Here is a 24893-nt window from a genome sequence, read left to right as displayed (position 1 = left end):
TCCTATAAAACCCTCCTGTTCCAGTTCTGACAAGTTTCTGATAAATGTTTTTCTTTGACGAGAAATTTCTCAAAAATGTTGTTCTTTGAGGAGAAATTTCTCAAAAATGTTCTTCATGTGACACAGGTTTTCTGTGAAGGTTCTGGGTACAATACCAAGTGGCTCCATATAAGATACCTGAAGAGACATGAATGGAGAAAGGAGGCATAGAGAGGACACTACTGAATAACTTTTAGGACTTTTAGAACTGTTTTTCTAACCTTGTCTCTGCAGTCCCCATCTCTGTTAGCTTTGAGAATGTAGGCTGTTGCCACTCTAAGCAGACATGATGCTCCCAGGTGTCTGTGATTTTCAGACAAGGCACATAAACATCATTCATAAATGGAACCAGAACTGGAATCTTAGCAATGTAGAGACCACTCATGAGTCCTGATTTAAAAGGAGGTAGATTTCAGGTTCTGCTTAGATGTTCCCCAGTACTTCAGAAAGGGAAACTGTTTTATTTTGCTGTTATTCCTTTCAATATCCATATTCAACATTTTGAATCCACATTATCAAATGAACTTGAAGTTCTGAATCATTACTATTCTGTGGGACCAGAATGCTCTGTCTTGACTCTACCAGGTAGTGACAGGACTGGGGAGAATGGAATAAAGCTGGAAGTGGGGAGATTCAGGCTGGACATGAGGAAGAAGTTCTTCCCCATGAGAGTGGTGAGAGCCTGGAATGGGTTGTCCAGGGAGGTGGTTGAGGCCCCATCCCTGGAGGTGTTTAAGGCCAGGCTGGATGAGGCTCTGGCCAGCCTGATCTAGTGTGAGGTGTCCCTGCCCATGGCAGGGGGGTTGGAACTGGGTGATCCTTGTGGTCCCCTCCAACCCTGACTGATTCTATGATTCTACCAGGCATTTTCTGAGAAAAATGGAGATAGCCTATGGTTGCAGAAGGGATTTTTGTGTCAGGCTGTGGGAGAGACCTTCCTAATGATTATAAGCCCATGAACACTGGACATACTTGCTTTCCTCATGGTTCTACCCTACTGGGGAGAGCTGTGGGTATTTGTATTTGAGGCACTTCACTCTTTCCTTATGGAAAACACAGAACTAGCAAACAAGAATAATTGGTATATTTAGCACTCGCTGATGAGGCTTTTAAACAATAAACAATGCCACAGTAAATCAGAAAAATCATTTACCTTGTGCAAAAGTTTGCTTTGCTCTTGGTGCTGAGCATGCAAACTCCGCCACTGGAGCCTCAGCCTCCCACTTAACCACTGAAGGTAGCGAACATCTACTCTGTCTTCTAGCCCGTGTTCAGGTGCTGTATCAGTTGCACTTTTCTGGCTGGTTGGCAGATCATCTTCACACTAAAAGCAGAAGAGAATACCAAAATGTTTCAGGTTAGCTTTGATGCTTTTGAATCACTCAGCATTTAAGAACATATAAGCAAATAGGCCAAAGAGGGGAAAAAAAATAAAAAGGAGGCTCCAGTAGTAGAGAGAAATTGTAATCAGAGGCCTGGGAACAGCCTAAACAAGTACTGAAGTCTGGAATAAATATTGGCTTCCCAGCTATGATGTGGTGAGCTGCTTCCTCTCCCATCTTTCATTTTCTGTACTCAGGAAGACAGCGTTCCTGAGAGAGCAAGCATGTTCTTTACCCAGATGGAAAAAAAAAAAAAAAATCACATTTTGACTAGATTCTAGTAAGTCAAAAAACATGAAAACAGATAGAGCTCCTCCAATGTCTTCTTGAAAGCACTGCAGGCTGTATTCAGTGACCCTATTTTGGAAATTAGTACCTTACATAGGGGCACAATTGCAGGCCTGTGCTTGCCCAGCTATTCTTCTTTTCCCTATCCAGCATTTCCCTTCTTGCAGGGCAGAGGAAAAGAATCAACCAGCTGACACTGGCCAGGAGTCCACAGAGGCACTCCCAGCTACAGTTGCACCATCTGGTTTGGCTTTCTGTAGAGTAATTTGGAAGGAAGAAAGCAGAAGCAAAGAGTTTCTTTTTGTTAATCTTGTCCCACTTTCCTTCTGCTGCAGAAAAACAAACCAAACCAAAACAAAAACAACATCCACTTTCATCTTCTGGATTAAATTTCTGCTCAGCCAATGGCATACAGCAAGTGAGACATTTCTGTCCTATTTATTTCTTTCCCAAGGAACATGGGGGCAATTCTTCTCCCCCAGAACAAAGAGATCATTCACATTTACAAACAGAGCTCTCTCTCCATTTGCAGCTAAGACTCCTGCAGATTGCAAATTCAAAGGGCTAGAAGGGCATGGGTTGTTTTATTTCTGATACCAGTAACACCACTTAAAGTAAGGCTGAGTTGCCAACTGCATCTAGTCCACAGAAATAAATACAAATAAACACAATCCACAATTCCATACTTTTTTTACTACAGCATATCATAAGTAGAAGCAATAACACGGAACTGTGAAGACCTAGCTGTTGAGAATGTGTCTTCACCAGCTAAGAAAGTGTCTCCCAGTTGCTGGGCTCTCAAGACATTTCTTTGAAGTGGAAATTCAGAAAGCTTGCTTGAGACATGCCTGTTTTCAAGAAAACACTTGAACAGATATTTGGACCCACAGACCTTGACTGTGTTTAAACATATGTGCTCCCCAGCTTCACAGCCTCCCATCTTCAATAAAACCTCATAAAGATTCAGTTGGCAGGCAAAGCTAGAATGTAATTCCAATTTGGGTCCTGAACCAAAAAATGCAAATTGTAAAATGAAGAGAGTTTAATCTTGCCTTAAATGCAGATTTCAGCAGAAGTGCATCTCTAACCGTGATCAAATAACCTCCTGCTGCTTATTTCAAGCAAAGTATCACCTCAGTTGACAAGGCCTCCAACACTATGAGCATTCCTATTATTTATAAGCACAAAAATGCTGCTCTGGTCACACAAAGTGTATCAAGACTACAGGTTTTTTTCCCTTTGCTCTGTGGCTCAGATAAATGCATGCTATAAATCACAGGGGTGCAGGGTTGGTAAAGGGCTTTTCCTTTTAAAGGCACAGATTCATCTTTCAAAAAGTAAAATAAAAAATACAGTACCTCCTTTGTGCCATCTGCAACGGCTCTCTCTTTTCCCTCAGATGCCTTCAGCCCCCTGCCCCTAAATCAAAAGGCAGCATGTCCTAGGGCACTGCAGCCCTAGCTAAGTACCTTCAAGGTTCAGATTGTCTTGCCCCTGCCAGGAGAGGTTTGTGGACTATGAAACTACACAGATAGGATCACCAAGTTGTGCACACACACAATGAGCCGAGCAATTGGGAGTCTAGCTGCCAAAGCAGACAAAACACAGGGTAAACAACATCACAACACTTCACAGAAGCAGCCAGGAAGCTGCCAGGCCAAAGACAAACCTGGGATTCCCAGATTAAAATGTGCATTTTCCATAATTTACAGTTCAGCTCCAACTTCCCTAGTTAGAGGTTTCAGAATGGCAGAAATACAGCTCCCCTGGGGATTCATTTCGGGAAGGAACGGCACCAGACTCGATTGCTTTGGCACTACAGTGACAAACACCATGCAGAGCTAATTTTATTGCAGCAACCTGCCTTATTAATATTAAAATAAGGAAGCCAGCCAATGCATTTTTAACAGGATCTCTCTATTATTTATTTCACAAACTGCACAAAAAAAAAATTACTTTTGCTAAGAAACACTTAGCCTGGCATAAAGTAAACAAGGTACAAAAAAAAAAAAAAAAAAAGTTTTACATATTATACTGTGACCTCAATTTCTAGTCCTATCTTTACAATCTAAGACTATTTACTGCTATCCCAGTGGGAGAAAAATCACTAAAATACCAGCCCAAGCTAGAGCCTTCGCTTCAAAAATCACTGTGAATTTATCTAAACTATGCAGCAATATGGGTAGAGACACCTACATTCACTTCCAAGTTATAGAAGTGCAGATTATTTAGTCAAATCTTATTTAGTCAGTATTAGGTCAAAATCATAAAGAGAGCAGCCAAGGCAACTACCCAGGACTCTCAATGGCTTTGGAATGCTCCACACCAGCTCTGGAAAAGATCTTTTCATAGCCACTTACCAGAAAAGCTTTTTTGCTTGTAAAGTGTTTGCTGGGATTAAGGTTTCTCTCTGATTGTGCCTCAGAGAAGGGAAGGTCCTGGACTCCAGCTACAGAATGGTGCCACAGGCTCGTAGTGCAAAAGCCACATCAATACCCTCAGTGCAGTGTCAGCCTTTACCCCCTGCTCTGGCAGTATCAGAGCTAGTCTTGTCAAACTGGACAGTGTGACCTGCCAGAGAACCTGTGATTAGCCTGACTTAAAGAGAAGCTAGAATGAAGCCCTCCAATTCCAGTCTTAATTCAGCCAAAATGAGCTTTTCAGCTCTAAGAGCTCAAAGTACTGCTGCCAGAAGATCTCAAAATCCATTTATTGACAAGACTCAGAAAAGCAAGCCCAAGACTGATGAAGGTGACATGCATGTGGCATGAATGTCCAAGGCAACGCCTGAACTCTCACCCTGCCCACGTAAAGTCAGCTCTCCTGTGGCAAGGTCCAGGCAAATCACCTGCTAGGCTTCTAACAAACAAACATTCCAGGACACCACACATCAGCTCTCCAACTACAAAACTTACCTCATGCCCCTAAATACATCTCTGGCTTAGTCAGAGCTAAACAGAGTCTACATGCTAAGACTGCATATTTAAAATGTTTGCAAGGCAAAATATATTTAAAATATATTTAAAAGTTTGGCTAGAATTCAGACTCCAATGCCACACAAGTTTTGCCCTAAACATTCCTTCCCTAGGTATTTCAAGACCAATTGCTATGAAAAAGGATGCAAGATCATTCTCAAAACATGTGAATGTGCTGGAAGGTGTCCAGAGAAGGGCCATGAGGATGAGCAGAGGGCTGGAGCTCTTCTGCTATGGCAACAGACTGAGAGAGTTGGGGTTGTGCAGTCTGGAGAGGAGAAGGCTCCCAGGAGACCTTCTTGTGGCCTTCCAGTATCTGAAGGGGGCTACAAGAAAGCTGGGGAGGGATTTTTTTAGGGTGTCAGGTAGTGATAGGACTGGGGGGAATGGAACAAAACTAGAAATGGGGAGATTCAGATTGGATGTTAGGAAAAAATTCTTCCCCATGAGGGTGGTGAGAGACTGGAAGAGGTTGCCCAGGGAGGTGGTGGAAGCCTCATCCCTGGAGGTTTTTGCAGCCAGGCTGGATGTGGCTGTGAGCAACCTGCTGTAGTGTGAGGTGTCCCTGCCCAACCCTGACAATTCTATGATTCTATGAACGGACTTGTGGTTGGGCAGTGGTAGAAAGTTTAAAAAAAAAAAAAAAATCAATGCAGTCCTCATGGCAGAAGTGCTCTGAGCCAGACAAGTCAGATTCACAAAGCACACTGAAGTGAAAAAAGCCACCAGCTATAAAAGTACTTAGAGGAAAAGAATAAGGTGTGGGAGAAAGCAGGGTGTAAGAAAAGGGAGGGTGATACATCAATTTTCATTTCCAGATCATACATCTGAGCAAACCACTTGCATGCAACTTGCTTAAAGAGGAATGAAAAGATTAAGAAGTTTCAACTTTTATGTCAGAAATAAAGCTCTTCTTTTCTGGTTTGAAATACAAAGCAATCCCATGCTCTTGGAAATGGGGCAGCAGGCCTGCCAACAGTGGATGGAGATAAATTCTACAAGTACTTCATCATATAAATATTTTATCAAAGAAAAACATGAGCATCAATGTGTTTGTAAACGTGTGAGAAGCGAGCATTTTTTTTGCACTACTTGCTCCATTTGAGGATTTTAGTGTGGCTGACCTTGTTCTCTTCATACACTTTGAATTAGACTCCAAAAAAACAGTTGTAAAGCAAAATTCCTTGCAGATTCAGTGCAGATCTCACCACATGCCACAAGCAGTACTGCAAAGGAAATCCTTTGTGGTGCAACTTCATCACACTTTCACTTTCTGTACTTTTTTCCAATTCACATAAGCATCTCAATGCTGATAAATTCTTACCTTAATAAATGTGCTATGCACAATGGAAATGAAGTGGCCTCTGCTGCCTGCCCTGCTATAAAGCAAGGCAATGGCAGGGCCACTTTCCCCAGAAATGCTCTTTTCTGACTAGGAGCTGCCACCTCTTGGTGCAGGAAGGAGCCCGACTGCCACTGGCTCTTCCCATCTGCTGCAGCTCTTTCTCAGACATCTTCCAAATTCCTCCAAGGATCAGCTCTCTGCTTCCATATTTGGACAGTCAAAGAGCTGGCTGCTCTTCCCATGGAGAAGCAACCCTACTGGAACATGGATAAGATGCTTAACCCATGGTTATGTGCATGAAGTCAGCTCCCTGACATCACTCCTGGAGCAGTGCTAAACAAAACAACTGCCAGCTGAAACCTCCAGTGCACACTCCCAGCCCAGCCCTCACCTGCACCTGGGTTAATCTGGGTCTAGACAGAAACTATTTACTCTCAGGCACTACTCAAATCTTAGCCACACTAACCAAGCAGCTGGTATCACACGAAGGTGGGAAGGATCATCTCTAGATGCCTGGCTGCAGGACTCAGGAAAAGGCAAAGCCATCACATCTATCAAGCCAGTAAAGTGCTTCTGCAGCTTTCACTGAGGGCTGCTTCTGAACTGCTCATAATTCAGACAATGGGTTGGATGTGACATATGTTAAGCTGGCTAATTACAGATCTTTAAATGGAGCATAATTTTTTTTTTTTTTTAATTAAACAGCATAGCCAGAAATAACAGTATCAGACATGCTTTCTTAATTACTGCAGCCATATATCTATCTGCAGGAGGGGAAAATGTGAAAAAGAACAAATTGAAGAGATGGATGTGAAAGAGACAACACTGCCTTCATTACCAGCACCATCAGCAGTGCTAATTGGATTTCCTCCTAGACAAGACAGGATCCAGATTAGATGCATGCATGGGGAAGAGAGATGGTGTAAGAACCCACTCCCACATGATGCCACAGACCAGTTAACACACCAGGTGTGTGCACAGAATGCTTTCCACAAGCACAAGTGTTCACAAGGTACAAGTTGTGTTCACAGCATATTCAGCAATTAAAAAAAAAAAGTGTAAAATTCTGTGTTTCCACAAGGCCTTTTAGCTTTCAAATTTCAGTGCCTTTTGTAAAGATTACTACTACTCACAACAGCATTCCCAAGCATTCACTCTTGGCAGGGTGTGAAAAAGGTGCTGAGGGAAAGTAGAAAATGTTAACGCAGCTCCAACCCGTTCCTGCCTTGTTCAAACAAGACCTGTCTGAGAGTAGCCACAAGCCTGAGGCACTAAAGCAAGGCAGATCCTTTTCCCATCCCTCCTCACTCATTCCAGAGGTTACCCAAGAGCTTTGCAGTAGAGCAGAGACACTATGCCTTTAACAGAGCAGCACAGCAGCACTGCCTAATCTTTGGAGCTGAAAGGTTTTAAAGCAACACTGAAATCCCACAGCTCCCTGAATCCTGTATGCAGACAAAACACAGAAACCAAACATCCTAAAACAAACACGGGGCGGGACAGACCTTAACTTGGAGCATGGCATTTTGCAGGGCTCAAGAAATGCAATACAGATGATGCCTCGCACTGCACTTCCTCTCCTGTAGCTGCAGCCCTGCTTGCCAGGCTGCTGTGGCAGGCTGCTGGACAGGGGTAACCAGGGAAGAGTTAGAAGGATGCAGCATGCCACACTGGCAGCAAAGGCCAATAGGAGAAGAAACAATAAGTGCCCTCAAGGAGGGCACATGTGGGAGGCCTGCCATGCCTTTCTTTGCAAACTCCTTTTGTCCTCTCGAGGAAAACGTGCTTTGTTCGAAAAGATCCTGCAGTGACGTTTAGTTCAACCCTGATCACTTGAAGCAGGACACCAAAAGCAGAGGATGCTCTCATTTAAACCGAAGGGCCATAGAAGGTACCAAAGGCACTGGCTGCTCCCTGCCACTGGAGGGCAGGAGAGACCCTAAAACATCTTAAAATCGCTCAGCAGACAAGGAAAGAGCTCTGCACAGCATCCAGCTGAGTACCAACCAGTATGACCATGCTAAGCCTTCCTGTTAGCACACCAGTCCTCACCTTCCTCTCCTCACATGAAAGCTCAAGTGATTCCAGCACGTGATGGTAGAACCCCACCCAGAACACATCAGCTGTAATGTCAAGTTCAAGAAATGTTGCATTTGCAATTCAGACATTACCAGAGAAACAGCAGATTCAGTAAATTATAAACCTTTCTGATCATTTCAGACTCCTCTTTTAGAGCACTTTACCTTGACATGCTGTCTGGGAAAAAAAAAAAAAAACAAACCAAACCACACTCTTAAAAGTGTATTCACTAGGTAAGGCAAAAATTAATGTTGTTAACCATACTGCAGGAAATTGTTTTCCATTGGGAAAAAGGTTCAGTGACAAGTCTGAAGCATAGAATTAACAGCCACAGGAGATCAGAAGGAACAGCAGAATGACAGGGTGACAATTTCAGCTATCATTTGTAACTTGTGCTTTAACCCCCCTCAAAAAAACTCAAGAGTATAAACTGAAATGTGTTCCAGTTCTTGCATGGCAAAAACATTCTTGAGAAGGCTGAGAGGAGATCTGATCAATGTCTATCAACAGCTGAGGGGTGGGGGACAAGTGGAAGGGGCCAAGTTCATTTCAGGGGTACACAGTAATAAAGCCAAGGAACAATGGATACAAACTGGAACATAGAAGGTTTCAGCTCAACATGAGGAGAAACTTCTTCATAGTGAGGGTGACAGAGCCCTGGAGCAGGCTGCCCAGGGGGGTTGTGGAGTCTCCTCCCTGGACACATTCAAAACCCACCTGATTGCATTCCTGTGCAGACTGCCCTGGGTGATGCTGCTTTGGACTCCATGGGGTTGGACTCCATGATCTCTAAGGATCCCTTCCAAGCTCTAACATTCTGTGATTCTCAGTTTCATCACCTCCCATGTTTAAGCCTACAGGCAATATCAGTAACTAAAGACAAAACTTAACACTTCAGGGTTCAATAGCTACCTATTTAGGAAGTGACTTTAAAAAGTACAAAAGGCAGAGAAACAAAACTCAAAGCATTTTTCTCCCTTAGTTTCTGGTAGAAGCCTTCACAGGGTGAGCAGCAGTGTTCCAAGAGTGCTACCAGAGGCTTCTTAGCCACACAGGAGTCCAATGAGCTACAAAACTCCAGCCCTGGTGCTACTCCAGCAGGGGTAGTGTGAACAGAGGTGCAGCACACACCAAGTACTTCAAGCTGCCACAGGCAAAACTGAGGTGAGAGAAAGTCTGCAGGAGAAACTTTAGGGATCCTGTGCCCTCTGATAAGGTTTTGGAGACAGCTCTTAAAAACAGTGTTCCTTAGCAGTTACTGTAATACAGAAAAAAAAAAAAGAGTAAAAAGATAAATGGTGAGTTACTAGGAAGACAGAAGGACAAAGAAAAGTGTAAGCAAGAGAATAAAGGAAGGAAATAAAAAAAATGAAAACTGACTGACTAATACAGCCCCTAAAGATCTGGAAATTAATTATGCTTCTAAGTCAGAATCAATAGGTTAATAAAATTACCTCCTCCAACCTCAGTGGAACAGGTGAAAAGAGAGAAAAAAAAAAAAAAACAACAAACCAAGCAGAAAATGTGTATTTACTGAGAGTAGTGCCAAAGATTTCCTGGGTTTCTGCTGAAGGAAGATCAAGATTGGCTGCTTTGTTAACACTTTCTTCTAATAATGTGATTTATGGAACAAGAAGAGATGGTCAAGATTTCTATGAGAGAAAAGCATTCAACAACAAGATTAGACTAAGCAGAAGCTTAGTTGGAGATAGCTGTGAGTCAAACTAGACTGTGACAAACAAAAGATTAATCAAATCAAAAGCCTAAGAGTCAGAAGGCATATTTAGTTTCATTTTTCCCCACCAGAAGCAATTAAACTGAGCTCACTTTGGCATGCTGGAGCCACATGCACGACTTCCAACAGCCATAATAGCTCTATTTGTTGATTACTATAAAAATCACAAAAGGAGAGAGGCATCCAATCTGAGAGGGCAAGAATCAAGCAGAGTGAATTAGTGGAACCAAGAACCAGTGTCAGTACAACACATCCTGGTGATAATGAAGGGATGTAACATCACTACCTCATCTAAACAAAACTCAAAAGCCTCCCCACCTAATTAAATTACAGGGCAGAGATAGATTAATTTCAGCTGTAGAAATAATAACCAGTACAGGCAGGATCCCTCCCTGGAAACAGAAAGAATGCCTGCTCACAGAGTACTGCTATTATCTGAACAAACCATCACAAATTTGGAGAGGGCTGTGATGATATCACTAAAATTTAAAAATAGAGGCAAAAAAAGGGAAAAATTAATTAAGTCAAACATTGAATGTGCTAAAAAGGCAGATTCATATTAAAAAAAAAAATGTACCTGCTTCTCAGAAAGGGAGAATATGAGAACTCCCCAGGTGTGCCTTACAGGCTCCTCAGTGAGGGACAGTGTTTCACCTACACGTTCTCAGATGTGGTTTGCACTCCCAAGATTCTCATGTGTAAATGGGAATCAGTCAATCTGAATTCATTCTGAATCACTTCAGAATAATCTGGCTGGACATGATCACCAAAGCAAGCCAAGGTGTTAAGACTGACATCATGGCAGCACCACACTGGATGGGTGTGAAGAGCCTTTGAAGACAATGTCCCTCAACCACCCAGGCAGTAACAAGAGGAGAGAATCCCCAAGCAGGCCCTTCAGTAAATCGATGTGAACCTCCAATTCAGGTTGCACTTACAATTTTATAGACCTAATAGAATTAGTGATTACTTTTTCAAAAGAGTTGGCCAGGGCAAGGTTTGCATTTTCACTTCCTGCCTTTGCAGTCACCAACCCACTGACAGAGCAGCCCAGTAAATTCAGCCAGGTACTGGAGTCTGGCATGCACCATGGATGCCCTCTTCCCTCTCCTGTTCCTCCAGCCCAATGCAGGTTCTTTTAACTATCTCCCCTCCAGTTTATAAACTTCACATACTGAAAAGAGAGTCACAAGGGGAAAGCTGAAGAGGTTAGTGGCTCCTTCAGTCCTGCTTGCTGGGGCATCCCATGGCAGGCACAGGAAGCACTGCAGCACTGTCCTTCCAGTTAAACAAATAAATGAGCTGGAGGCCACATGAGACAAGGTGCCCTGAAGGATTTTTCTTACTTAAGACACAAAATGGTCAACCCATAGTCATCCTAGGCTACTAACCATACCTGTCCTTACCTACAGCAACCTCAAGATTATTTCTCAAATGCCATTAGCCCCATTAAGCACAACCTCCCACCACCTTATCCCTTTCACCATGCTTTCAATACTATTTAGCTTGTAGGAATCACTTAACTTTTGATTCTGAAGATGTAAGTGCATGTAAAAGTAAACTTGTAGAAGCCTTCTCTCCAGTTCAGGATCTTAAGATTATGAATTCCATGTAGCATCTGAGCTCTATGTCCATCATGTGTTACGAATACCCTTGTCCCTCTATAAATAACCAGACTGAAATCCTGTATAGCTGATGGGAAGTGTTCAATTTGCAGGGGAAGAAAACTGTGTTGCTAAGGAACTGCAAAGAAAAAAAAAGGCCAGAGAGTGGTAATCTGAAATGAAATGAAAGGAATTAATTTAATTGGCCCTTGAATGCTGGGCATTTGGCACATTATCAGCAATTTAGTAGGCTGTAGGCTTTGTTTCAAACTTAGGCTGAAATAATAGTCAGAACATGATTGCACCCTTAATTTAGGGATTAGCTGCATTCCCTCTTCTTCACACAACAGACCCAGTCCAGCTCTGTGAATTTCAGACAAAATTTTAAAAGCAAGCCACATGAGTATCAGCTGGACCTGAAGCTATGCCCACAGATCTTGAGACTCCATTTTTGCACCTGAAGACAAAGGATAAGAATTTTTCTTCACATTTATTCTCGCTTGTAGACCAACCAATGTGCTTTGCCAGTAAGTACTGGCATTTGTGCCTTGCTGTTTTGGCAGAGAGCTCAGCAATGCACAGAAACAAATAGAATCACAGAATTGTCAGGATTGGAAGGGACACCAAGCATCATCCACTTTCAACCCCCCTGCCATGGGCAGGGACACCTCACACTACAGCAGGTTGCTCACAGCCACATCCAGCCTGGCTGCAAAAACCTCCAGGGATGAGGCTTCCACCACCTCCCATGGGCAACCTCTGCCAGTCTCTCATCACCCTCATGGGGAAGAATTTATTCCTAACATCCAATCTAAATCTCCCTACTTCTAGTTTTGCTCCATTCCCCCCAGTCCTATCACTCCCTGACACCCTAACAAGTCCCTCCCCAGCTTTCTTGTAGCCCCCTTCAGATACTGGAAGGCTACAAGAAGGCCTCCTCACAGACTGAACAGCCCCAACTCTCTCAGTCTGTCCTCATAGGAGGGGAGCTCCAGCCTTCTGCTCATCCTCATGGCCCTTCTCTGGACACTCTCCAGATCTTTTCTGTAATAGAGGCTCCAGAACTGGACACAGAGCTCCAGGTGGGATCACAGCAGAGTGGAGCAGAAGGGGAGAATCACCTCCCTCACCCTGCTGGCCACACTTCTCTTGCTGCAGCCCAGGCTCTGCTTGGCTCTCTGGGCTGCAAGTGCACACTGGAGCTTTTTCATCCACCATGGATTTTTGTTTTGTAACATTTTTATTTCAGGAAAGTATTTTAAATTGGTTTTCATTTGAAATTAAAAAAGAAATTAAAAAGATTATGCAGTGGAAGACTCTTCAAAGCTCTTTCTGTGCTGAGAATTGCAGTTGTTTTGAAGAGAATTCTCTTTTCTTTCTTCTTTTCTGAGAGAGATTTTTCTCCAGTGAAGCTTTTTTCTTCTTATTTTCCCTTCTGTTGACTCAAACAGAAGAGTTACAACTGCAAAGACTACATCTCTGGCATGTTTAGTAATGCCTTTGCAATTTGTTAGTCTTCCAGCACTTGAGCTTAAGTATCACAAATGTCTGGTATTTAACATTCCCAGAGTCAAAGCTCCAGTACTTCAATTGTTCAAGTTGTACTTTAACCCCCAAGATATCAGGTATCAAACTGATACCACCGCTTTCTTCCTGTCTTACTAAGACTTGTGGAATAGACTGATGAATAGACTTTGCTACATGAAGGCATCCCATAAAATAAACAACAGCTTTCAAATAATAATATATAATAATCACACTTTTATACAACAAGCTACAGGCTTTCAGGGGTGTTTTACAAGAAACTGACTAACCAAAATAAGGTTTGTGGCCCACCTATCTCCCCCTTCTCACCCATCACTACTTCCCCTTACAGGAACTGTGGATTCCTAGATTTTAATTTGGTTGGGTCTTGCTGGTTGAACTTGATTGGGTTTGTAATGCTTAGGTGATGAAGTAAAACTTAAGACCTCTTCCTCAATATTCTGATGGTTTTAGCTTTCTTGTGATGCAGAATCACAGAAAACACACTGGTTATGCTGTAGCTAAATTCTTTTTTTTTTCCACTACAAGCAGCTGGTTTTATTGGAGCATGAAAACTTGCTAGATGAAGACCTAGCAAGAAATGTTGCCATTAATACAATGAGCTTTACATATGCATGCTAAGTCCCAACTGCCAGTCTAAAAAAACAAAACTTTGTCTGGTCTATTGAAAAAAATAAACATTTCCAGACCTATAAACCTTTTGGGACATTTTTTGGGTTAAAAACACAAAATATGCATTCCATGCTTTTTTGAGCAATGCAGGTAGAGCTGGTTAGAACTGCAGTGAAAGGCACAGCAATACATTTCTGTGTGAGCAGAGGAGATGACATTGTATTGCCATGGTTCTCTCATCCCTTTTCAGAACATGCAGAACTTAAAGACCTTCAGAACTGCCCTATTTCCTGAATTCATGTTGCTGCTACACTTCACTCATTCTTTTGCAACAGAAATTAAAGACACAAAAAATAATCCTGCTACTACACAAGAAAAAGGTAAAAAGAGAAGTTTGAAGTAAAAAGTTCTCCAGAAGTGTTTTTCCTGTAACCTCAAGGTGTCCTCCTGATCACTGGAGAGCAACACCACTCACTCTGCACCAAGCACCACCTCTTGTGCTCCCTCTTCTGTGCAGCAAAACAATTGTACTGTAGTGGTTCTTCCCTTAAAATACTGTTCATAAAAAGGTGTCTCTTCCCTTGGAGTTGTTCTCTGTTTTTCACAAGTGTTTCCCTTCTGCAAACACAGTACCTGTACCACAGCTTTCCAAACTCTTGCTTTCCTGCCCTGCTGTCCCCTTGAAAGACCAGGCAGCCTACATCCCAGGGAAGTATGCACACCTGACCATGAAGACCATAAGGTCTTAGACATTATGGGGTACCAGCAAGCAGGGTTTCTGATCTACCATGTCCTTTACCAAAAAGGAGACAACTCTGTGAGCCTGTCATTTTGAACCAGACTGACCAGTAATTAATACCTAACTTACAACAAACTCAGCCACACTAATGCATTGAGCTGATCTGTGTTACCTGTTAACAGCAGGGAAAGTTTAACTGCAATGAACAAGATAGAAACATGGAAAAAACACAATCTTTGCTCCTGAGCTTGTCACATTATGCTCCAGAGCAGCTGCCTACACAGCAATGTGTGCATGAGATCTTAAATGCATGGGATGGATTTTAAAGGTAGTACTACCAAACATCATCATCGTTATTATTATTATTATACTGTGATTTTGTGGGATTTTATAATTTTTTTATTTTTGCTAACATACATTGCATCTAAAGCAGACACACAGCTGTCCTCAGCTTGTTCAGAGCAGGCTTCCTGATGTGCTACTATCTTTTTATTGATGGAAACACAAGAAGATACCTCACTGTGCTCTCAAGGAAGCTATGAGGCCCTAGTTAGCCCAAGAGCAGTAGCTGCCATTTGAGATGTTAATGTTTTTAAAACGTCTGTGTGCCTTAGGATTATTTGATCTGCCTAATGCCAACATACCCAGCATTCACAGCTAACTTGTTTGCCCACACTGTAGAACCACCCATGCTACACTCTGGAAGCACAAAACTTAGAAGCACTGATTGAAGAGATTCCCTTCCTTGCACTCCTTCACACAGGTCTCACCTAGACTGGAAATAAAAATCAGGGAATTCAGGTGGGTGTGGGAGCCTGAGAAAGAGAAGGAACCCAGATCATCTGCATACAAAGTTTGGAGAAGGTAAAGAAAACAAGTAGCAGATGCTGGCCCCTTTGAGTTGTTTTAAGCTGGTTAATTTATTTGTTGCTGTTGCATTTCATAGGATCATGTCAGAGTTGGAAGGGACCTTCGAAGATCATCAAGTCCAACCTCCCTGCCAGAGTAGGGCCATGGAATCCAGCACAGGTCACACAGGAACACATCCAGATGGGTGCAGAAAGTCTCCAGAGAAGGAGACTCCACAACCTCTCTGGGCAGCCTGTTCCAGTGCTCTGGGAGCCTCAGAGCATTTGTCTGTAAAGGTACCAAGATACCACCCCTCACACAGTGGTGGCGACACAGCCACTCACAGAGCATCACCTCTGGACAGATGAGGCAGAAGGACACAAGCATGCTCACCGTGCACGCAGAGGTTTCATCCCCAGTCTGTACTCTGTTCCGAGCCAAAAGCTGCTCCAGGAGGCTGAGTCTGTGCAGCAGCCAGGAAAACGCCAGCAGCAGCTCCCGGCTGCCTGCGGAGCCGTCCCGGGGCAGCCCGTAGAGCGCTGGCCTGCCATAGCCGTGGTACCACAGCGCTGCCTTGACAAACCCTATTTGGTTATCTGCAAAGAAGGAAACAATGGAGAGTAACACACTGCACTGCTCAATGCATTTACCCACCCAGTTCCAGGAGCTGCTGCTGCTTCTGAGAGACAGATTCTTAACCAAGCCTCCGATTAGCAGAGGAGAGGGGAGACCAGTCTTCGTCAACAACTGATGAAGGACAGGGGGTAAAAGGTACCAGCCCTCCTTATGCTGCTCCTTTCCTTTAGCAGTAGTTCCTGTAGGTCAGAAAAGAAGAAATTCAGTGTTGAGATTAAGGCCAATAATGGCCTCTTGAAAACTAACAAAGGCAAAAAAGGCAAGTAGCTCTCCCTCCTACAACAGGTCTCCAATTCTCCTCTTCACTTTTTATGAGCCACCAAGCATGCTGTGAATCAATAAACACTCCGAGTCCCTTCACTCCTGAATGAAACTGGAATTTATAGATAGAGGAGCTTCATAGCCTGCTGCAAAATCTCTGAGCACCAGAGAGCAGGCAGATAATGAAGTACACCAGACCACATGGACTATTTAATTCTCAGGAATGCTCTGATCCATATTCCTTCACAGAAGCAAATGTTACCCGACAGCTACAAGACAGGCACTACAGAACTGTAAAATACTCAGGAAACACAGAGAAAATGATCTTAGAAGGTTCTGACCAGCAAGCCTCAGCTCTGTAACAAGTCAAGACTGCAATTAAGAACATAATTAGGGGGGCATGATGATAAACAACACATACTGGGGAAGAATGAACAGTTGTTGCAACAGTTGTTGCTCAAAAAAGCTACTGGAGTTCTCCAGAGGCACCAACAAGCAAATGATTAAGGAAGATTCAACCAACACAGGACCTTTAGACTTCCCAGTAGGATGCAGCCAGCACAAAGAAACTAAACCACTGCAGTGGAGAGAGAGGGAAGGCTCTTGCATCAACAAGAAGTGCCTAGCAGACAAGAACCAGAGGGTGGCTTCGCATCAGGGCTCTGTACTATCCTGTTCAACCAACTCTAAATGACACACAGGCAATATGACAGTGACAGAAAATTTGGTGCTGAAGTGGTATTACTCAGTAGTAAGGAATGCAGGCAGATGATGAAAGACTGCAGAAGCTAAGGAGCACAAGCTTTCAAATGACAGGGAAGAATCTTCAGAATAAATTGAAAACAATGCCCACAATGGAAAACCCAATCCTAACTTTACTGACAGAGCAATGGGCTTGGAGCTGCCCACTGGACTCAGGAGCACAATTTTAGCTGTGATTTTCCATGACAATATGACACATGGTTCCCAGAGGTATCTGAAAGGAAACTGAATATGAGAAACCTAGCAAAGAAACTAAACAGAACACTGCAAACAACATCATACTGTTGTCTATATCCACTGTGACCCCATGTCTCAAAGTCAGTGTTATTTTATGTCTTCAGTTCCCAAAAGGCTACAGAAGACTTGGGGGAAAAAAAAATAAAACAAGGAGAAGAGCCAAGTATGATCACAAGTACAAAACAGCTTCCTTTTAAGAACTGATGACACAGGCCAAGAAGATGACTGAGAATGGATATGACAAAACTCTTTGTAAGCAGGAGTGCTGTGGAAGGGGTATTTAGGGAACTGTTTGCACAACATTCAGTACAAGAACTGTGAGCCACCAAACAAAGTTAGCAAGCATGTTAGTCAAAGCAAGTTAAAGATCACAGAATCATAGAATTGTTAGGGTTGGAAAGGACCTCAAGGACCATCCAGTTCCAACGTCCCTGCCATGAGCAGGGACACCTCACACTACAGCAGGTTGCTCAGAGCCACATCCAGCCTGGCCTTAAAAACTTCCAGGGATGAGGCTTCTACCAGCTCCCTGGGCAACCCGTTCCAGTATCTCACCATCCTCATGGTGTAAAACTTCTTCCTAACATCCAGTCTGAATCTACCCACTTCTGGTTTTGCTCCATGTTCTTCACATGTACAGCAAAGCTCTGAATTTCTGGCCATGGGACACTATGGACACGGAGTTACACAGGCTCAAGGAACTGGATTTACAAATCAGGCGATGAAAGCTTATAAAACATAGGCTTGAGAAGTCTGGAGGCTGAAAGTTTACCTCCCTGAAAGCATCCTTCTGTAATTGCTCTTCCCTTTACCCTGTACCCTGAGCATCAACTTTTGACAGCTGCCACAGCTGAATGGTGCTAGAGGAACCTCCAGTTTGACACAGCTTAGACATTCTTAGGAATGTAAAGAAGAAAGCTGCTTCCCTCCCAGTGCAACGCTTCAGTATCTCCACAGGGTTTCATAAAAAGGTACACACTCACACAGACAAAAATAACAGGAAGCACAAAGCTCACAGTCAGGAATTGTCACTGCTGTTGCTAATTAACATAGCAACTGATTGCTTACATACTCATTTTGCTGCTCCTTGCCACTCCTGGTGAAAACATCCCCTCAGCACTGACACATACCATAACCTTTCTTTGTCTGGCACTGGCTGCAAAAGCACAAAAACCACATAATGACCAACTTAAAAAAAAAAAAAAAAAAAAACTAAAAATCCTCTTGTTCTGAAAAGGAATTTAATTACAAGAGACTCTCACAGTGAAGAGTGGTTGATTCAACTTGATTTCAAAACCACTGAAGGAGTCTCACCTCCAAAAGTAATGCAAAGCCAAGACACAGCGAGGAGCTGTAAGCTGACCTATGCTGGTAGCCCTACAGGAGGCAATGGCTATGACCCTGCTGAGGCTGGAAGCAGCTGACAGTCAAAAAGAGCCACCAACCCCTCTGCACCTTGACAAACCAGGGGAAAGCACATTGTTTGACCCACTTTGGGATTTAGGAAAACAAACGTGCAGAGCCATAAGGAGATGCCTACTTCCAGAAATGCACAGCTGAAACTGTTACGAACTTCACGACACCTCTTCAGCAGAAGTGGGAATACAGGACTGGCCATGTGAAAGCTCCAAATGAATTCCTGACAGAAACATTAACCATGACTGAAGAACAAAAGCAAGATCAGGAGCGTGATTAAGCAGGTGACATGATGGTTGCAGCTACTCATTTTTTGCAGGACTAGTGTAGGAGAGCTTCTGCAGACACATGACAGCTGGGTTTAAACCTAACTTGCTTCTGCATTACAGACAGAAAAAGGAAACCCAAACACCTAAATCACTCCAGTAGCTTTTTGTGTGAATGCACAGACAGGCAGCTTCCCTTCACAATGCTACAGTGGCAAAATTGCCTATGGTTAGCTTAAAATCTTGCTGTAGACAGGCACTCCAGTCCCTCACGTTCAAAGGAGAGCACTCAGATATTAGAGATGTTATTTTGATTGCTCTTGAACGTTCTCACATGAGCTAGGTTTTCTTCTTGTCCTTCCCTTTTCTTTGTGCATTTGTCAAGAAAGGAACTGCCATAACAGGTAAAGGCAGGAATACTCCAAAAGGAAAGATCACTATGTACTCTCCTCCTTTTTTCAAAGCAAACAAGCATCACATGCTGCCATCTGCAGTTCAGGAAGCACCCCAAGAAATCACATAGCACAGAGAAGGTATAGAGAGCAAGCCAGGTGGTTTTTCCCTCTATCACCATTTCCCTGATCTGATACACCACTTAGGACCAGATCCACAAAGGCAAAATGCCAGCTGAATCGCTGTGTTGCTCTGGTACTTTTTCTCCTCCTGTTCTGTCTCTCCCTCTGCAACATGCTACCCTCACACAAGAGGGTATGATGGGTGTACCAGGCAGGAATTGTGAGTCATTGGCCACAGCATGGATCTGGAACTGGGGCTCAAAGAGCCTTTCCCTGACCTTAGAGAAGTCACTTGGTTTTCCTCATCTCTGCAGTGCTCTGCCTAACAAGGAAAACGTTGCTCGGATGAATGGCAGAAGAGGCTACATATAAGTAGCCAAGGCCAAGATGGATTCTTCCATAACATGCAGCTGAGAGAGAGGAAAAAACATCACTCATAACAGACTGGCACCAGTCACTCAAACACCTCCTCTGACAACATCTCATTAGGAACAGGTGATTTATAGAGAAAGACTCAATCTTTCCAACCCGTCCCTTTCTGCATGCACACTCCTTGTAAGAGTTATGTTCAGCAAGTAGGACCAATCTGTGGATGAACCTCACAGTTCAGCTCTCTCAAAGCAATACTCAAGCTGTGCTCTTCTGCTTTGTGAATCCTGCAGAATATTTCCAGTGAATTACAACAAGGTATTCAAATAAAGGTTATGCCTGGCAGGCTAAGATGGAAAGGAACTATATCAAGTACAAGAACAGACACTGATACATTACTTCATGCACTCAGGCAAGAAACACCTGCATAGGTAGTGGTATTATGGGAAACTACTCCTGCAGAAGAACATTTTCTGCTTCATTTGTCAAACAAACAAAAATATATTGCGGCTCCAGACCTCCTTGCCATACTATAAAAAATGAATTGCAGCTCCAGGAAAGAAACATTTCCTCCAGCTCTCTAAATGCACATAGCACTGCTGCCTGGTGTGGCAACCAAGTCTATCTGCTCTCAGCCTCTGAGAGGAAAGAGCAGCATGAAACCACTACTCATGACTTCATCAGTAAGGTTACGTCCAGAGTACTATTACACAGTGTGATGGTTTTAAGACTGTCTCTTTAATTTTTCCTCACAAAGTTCCAGCAGAAAAGTGATAGAATGTACATAAATCACTATTGGGTGTAAAAAAAGCAAAATAATGATTCTTCCAAACACTTCCACTGGAGAGAGAGAAATGTTTAAGAGTCAGTACTCAAAACAAAGTACAGGCAGACCCTCTCAGTCTGTCTGCTGGGCATTTTCTCTTCTGGCTGACCTTGACAAGCTAAGTCTAACGAACCTCTCTCTGCCTCTTGGCCTTCTACCTTTTGCCTGCTCTGGAAAAGGTGAGGAGGTGTTTTTCTGTTGATTGTACATGTTTGTAAGTGTTGTAAATAGTGTATATTTGTACATATTCGTTGCATTTCATCATAGATTGTAGTTTAGCCTGTAAATACAGCTTCATTGGCTTCCAGACTGAGCTAGCCTGTGTGGGAGGGGGATTCCAGCTCTCCACTGTAACACACAGCATACTCTGACTCCTGTTCCACTGATGATACATCTATTGCTCTGGTATGTTTAAGGGGTTAAGGGGCTGGAGCATACTAATGGCTTCCCAAAGTATGCAGTAAATGTGTTTTACTGTGTGAAGAAATGGTTTCTTCAAAATGAGAAAGCAAAAGAATCATTTTCAGACATTCATAACCACTGCTTAGTGCACTTCAGCAGGGTTTCTGGCTTCCTTTTACAAGAACACAATAGTTCCTACATCTTAAAACATCAAACTGTGTGAATTTTTTTCATATGGGACTTTTTAATTATTTAATTTTCTGCCAGCTAGGCAATAAAATACATCAACCACCTGAAAACACAATGCAGAAAGTTCTTCTAAATAATATATCATAACCATGACTAGTAGCTGGTTTAGTCAAAGCAAATATTCATCTCCTCTAAAATTCACCTATGTGACAAGACCAGATGCAAAACAGAACAATGAAAACTATGAACTCAAAAGAGAAATACACACCAGGGTGCACCTTCAAAAGTCATTGGATAAAACAGACTTGCCAGATCAAGGAAACATTTTCTGGAAACCTATGTCCTCTTCCACAGGTAAAATCTGTCACTACAAGGCACTGCTTGCTTCTAGCACCTCACTGCTGCAAAAGGCCCAACAGCTGGCCAAGCATTCCTCAAAATCTGGTCTCACTCTGCAGAGTGGTGAGAAGAACCACTGTGACCCCAACACCACATGCAAACAACAGGCCAAAGTTTAGTGCTTCCTTTGGAAAAAGAAAGCCATTTAAGTAAAGTTTCTCTTTTCTGAACAGCTGTTCCTACACACACAGCAATCCCTGTGCCAAAGGACTCTCCACAGCCTGCCTCTAGGATCTGGGAACTGCTCCTCTCCTTTTTTTAACAAAATAGTTAGGAGGTTGTACAAAAACAGCTAGGAAAGGAAAGCTTGATCCATGGGCTAAAGCACTAGACTTGGGTTAGAGGAATCCATTTCATTTTTTTGTTGTGCAGCAGGACCCAGTTCTTTAGCCCCTACACCCACAGCTGCCACAGAAACACAGGAAAGACCACAAGTGCTCCAGGGCAGGGACAGAGGAGAAAGACAGTAAAATATTGACTGTGTTCACAGCAGACAACTCATTCACTGGGCCAAGCAAAGGTAATCAGTGTATCCTGAAAAACAGTATGGCTTTCCAACCTGAATTTCAGCTTCAATCACCAACTTGTGACTAAACAAGGTTCCTAAAACTCAGCTCAGCAGCTCTGTGGAGAACCACACATTCCTACCTCACAATCTACCAGCAGAGGCTGGGTTTGCCCTCTCTAGAGTCAGCAACATGGAAATCCTATCTCCAAATGCTGCAAGTGCCTAGTATGGGAGTAGCCAGGATTCAATGAGGTTGCACTTGTGGAGGACCACCTCCACCAAGCTGCAAGAGGCAGCCAAGAAATTGAGTTACCATACACAGCAGATTGTGGGTGAGCAGAAAAGCAAAACCAGACTAATGAAAATAGCAGTCCTGTGAGTAACACAGACCCATGCTGATTTCCTGCTGAGCCACCAGCAAAAGTATGTTGGTTCTGCTCCACAATGCTTAGCCTTTTTTAACTGTACTTACAGTCATCAGATTTCCAGCTCTAGGGGACTAAAACAATGTTGGTTAGGGTTTTTGGTTTTTTGGGTTTTTTTTGCTTTCAAGGGCAAAAGCCTATTTTGAGTGGTTTGAGCTGAGGATACTTTTATTCATCATAGACAATCCCATTTTCAAAGCCTTCTCTGACAATGAAAGAGTTCTACAGAGACACCTTTCAAGACAGATGTCTGGGGAGTAGTATGGTACTTGGAATACCACACATTTAAGAAGGAAACAGTGTTCTGTCATTGTGAAAAGACAACTTCAGCTTCTCTCTGGACTAGTGGCCCTGCCCATAAAGATGTAAGATGTTCATGGTCCCCCTAAAAGTAATCACACACAGTTTGCTCTTATTTTTTTGGTCTAGAACTTCAACCCAAAACATTGCCTTTATGGTTCATGTGGCAGAATTCACAGCCCTGGCACAGGACTTGATAGAGAATTAACCACAGAACCATGTGTCATATGGGAAACAGGGAAAGAATGAATCAAGGAAAACCCAAATCTACTTCTGTATGCACCCTAGCAGATGATGGAAATTTATAAGATTGTTGCAGAGATTCACCTGCAGTAAAATGTCACAGGGAAGCAAGAGCCTCTAGCAGGTGCGAGAGCATCCCAGTTTCCTAGACAAAGCAAGTCAAAGAGGAGTAAACCTTCTTGCACAGCTGTGATGCAACAGTAAGTTGGTAGCACAGGTATTCAAAATGGAGCATTTTTGACAGTGAGCAAGAAACGGTGCTACAAAAACCAGACCCAGTACTTCCCTGGGACAGAGGGAAATCAGACAGACTGACTAGGTTACCTATGGCATCAGACTCTGTCCATTTGCCTCTGTGAACATGTTTCAGAAGAGTATAGAGCAGCTTCCAGAAATCCAGGCTCTGCAAAAAAGAAACAAAGAAAGAGGTGGGAAGAGATCAGCAGGCAAAATACCCTCTGTGTGTTTATTAATTACACAATTAAAGCCGTATCTGAGCACCAGTTGTTACATGGAAAGGCACACATGTATCCTGACCATTGTCAAATCAGGCAGGTTCAAGCATTTGCTTTCTTATGAAAGCCACACACAGTAAGGTACACTCAGAAGGCAGCTACTGATGCTGGCTGTATAGCAAGACCCAGCATTTCTGCTCTCAGGCACATGCATACAGCAGTCTGGTCCCAAATTTCTGCGCTGATGTAGCCACATATGGCACAACTCACACGCAGTCAACCAAGTGTTTGAAGATACAAAAGATCTGACTACAAGAGTAGCAAAAACTCCCAAGGAAAAGGCAGCAGCACACAATGAGCTGTAACTAGAAACCACTTCATGGCCACAGGAGGACAGCAAGGAGACAGGCTCAGTGATTCTCACGATTAGAACTGCAATCTACACTTGTAACACGCTTAAATAGCTAGCAAGTAGGGCACCCTGTGAAGCTGGAGGCCAGCGCTGTCCTGTAAAGCCTTGAGGCAGAAAGACCCAGGCCAGTGAACAGGGAAGCAACCCCCCCAGGTGACACTAGAAAGGTGTTGCAGACCACGGAGAAATGCAGATTTAAACCACAGTAAGATAAAGCCCTCTCACGAGCAGGGAGTTGGCAGTCCCGTAACACATGCCCGCTGGGCCCCCCACAAAAACGCTGCCCTCGGGCCCCAACCTCACACAGGTCCCCTCTCCCCAGGCCCAGTCCCACTTGGCCGTCCCGGTCCTCTGAGTGCCGGCCAGGACCCGACCCAGCACGTAGCTCTCAGCGCGGCCACAGAAACGCTGCGGCCCCTCCATGTGCCCCCGCCCAGCGGGTGGTTCGCGGGGCAACAGCGAGGGCCGCCGGCCAAGGGTATCCCGGGGCGGCCCCCGCTCACCGCCTGCGGCCGGTCGAACTTGGCGCGGCGGAGGGTGTCGGGGGCAGGCCGGGCGCGGGGCGGCAGGGCCCGGCACAGCGCACCGACAGCGGCCGGCAGCACCGCGCTCCGGCGCCGCTCCAGCGGCCGCATCTCCCGCCGCTGTCACTGCCCGCCCTCGGCCGGCGCATGCGTACTGCGACACCGCCCTTCCGCAGAGCCCACCCACCGCGGCGGCGCCCCCTGGCCGCCGGGAGGAAGCAGCGCACCGCTGGGCATGGGCGGCGGCCCGCGGGCTGCGCCGGCCCCGGGCTTGGAGCGGCTGCGTCCAGCCCAGAAAGCAGCAGTGTCCTGAGCTGCGTCCCCAGCAGCCTGCCCGAGGGAGGGGATGCTGCCCTTCTACTCCGCTCCGGTGAGGCGCCCACCTGCAATGCTGGATCCAGCTCTGGAGTCCTCAGCAGAAGAAAGATATGGACCTGCTGGGTGGGTTCAGAAGAGCCACACAAAAGTTGCAAGGGCTGGAACTCTTCTGCTGTGAAGAATGGCTGAGGGAGTTGGGGGTTGTCCATCTTGGAGAATAAAGGGCTTGGGGGAAGAC

At 44.2% G+C, this 24893-nt stretch overlaps 1 protein-coding gene across 1 annotated transcript in view; it reads right to left on the bottom strand.

Annotated features, from left to right (window-relative positions):
* TEDC1 (tubulin epsilon and delta complex 1) overlaps positions 1-24448 on the bottom strand; it is an 88518-nt gene extending 64070 nt beyond the window's left edge. The window contains exons 1-4 of the mRNA XM_054384190.1: positions 24317-24448; positions 23271-23349; positions 15586-15788; positions 1193-1363 (exon numbers count right to left, since the gene is read on the bottom strand). Of these exons, the coding sequence (XP_054240165.1) occupies positions 1193-1363; positions 15586-15788; positions 23271-23349; positions 24317-24448 (585 nt within the window). The remainder of the gene's footprint in view (positions 1-1192; positions 1364-15585; positions 15789-23270; positions 23350-24316) is intronic.
* Between the last annotated feature and the right edge of the window lie 445 nt (positions 24449-24893).

This window comes from Indicator indicator, chromosome 10 (genome assembly GCF_027791375.1).
Source record: "Indicator indicator isolate 239-I01 chromosome 10, UM_Iind_1.1, whole genome shotgun sequence".
In the NCBI taxonomy this organism is placed as follows: Eukaryota; Metazoa; Chordata; class Aves; order Piciformes; family Indicatoridae; genus Indicator; species Indicator indicator.
This window is presented reverse-complemented; position numbering and strand designations above follow the sequence as displayed.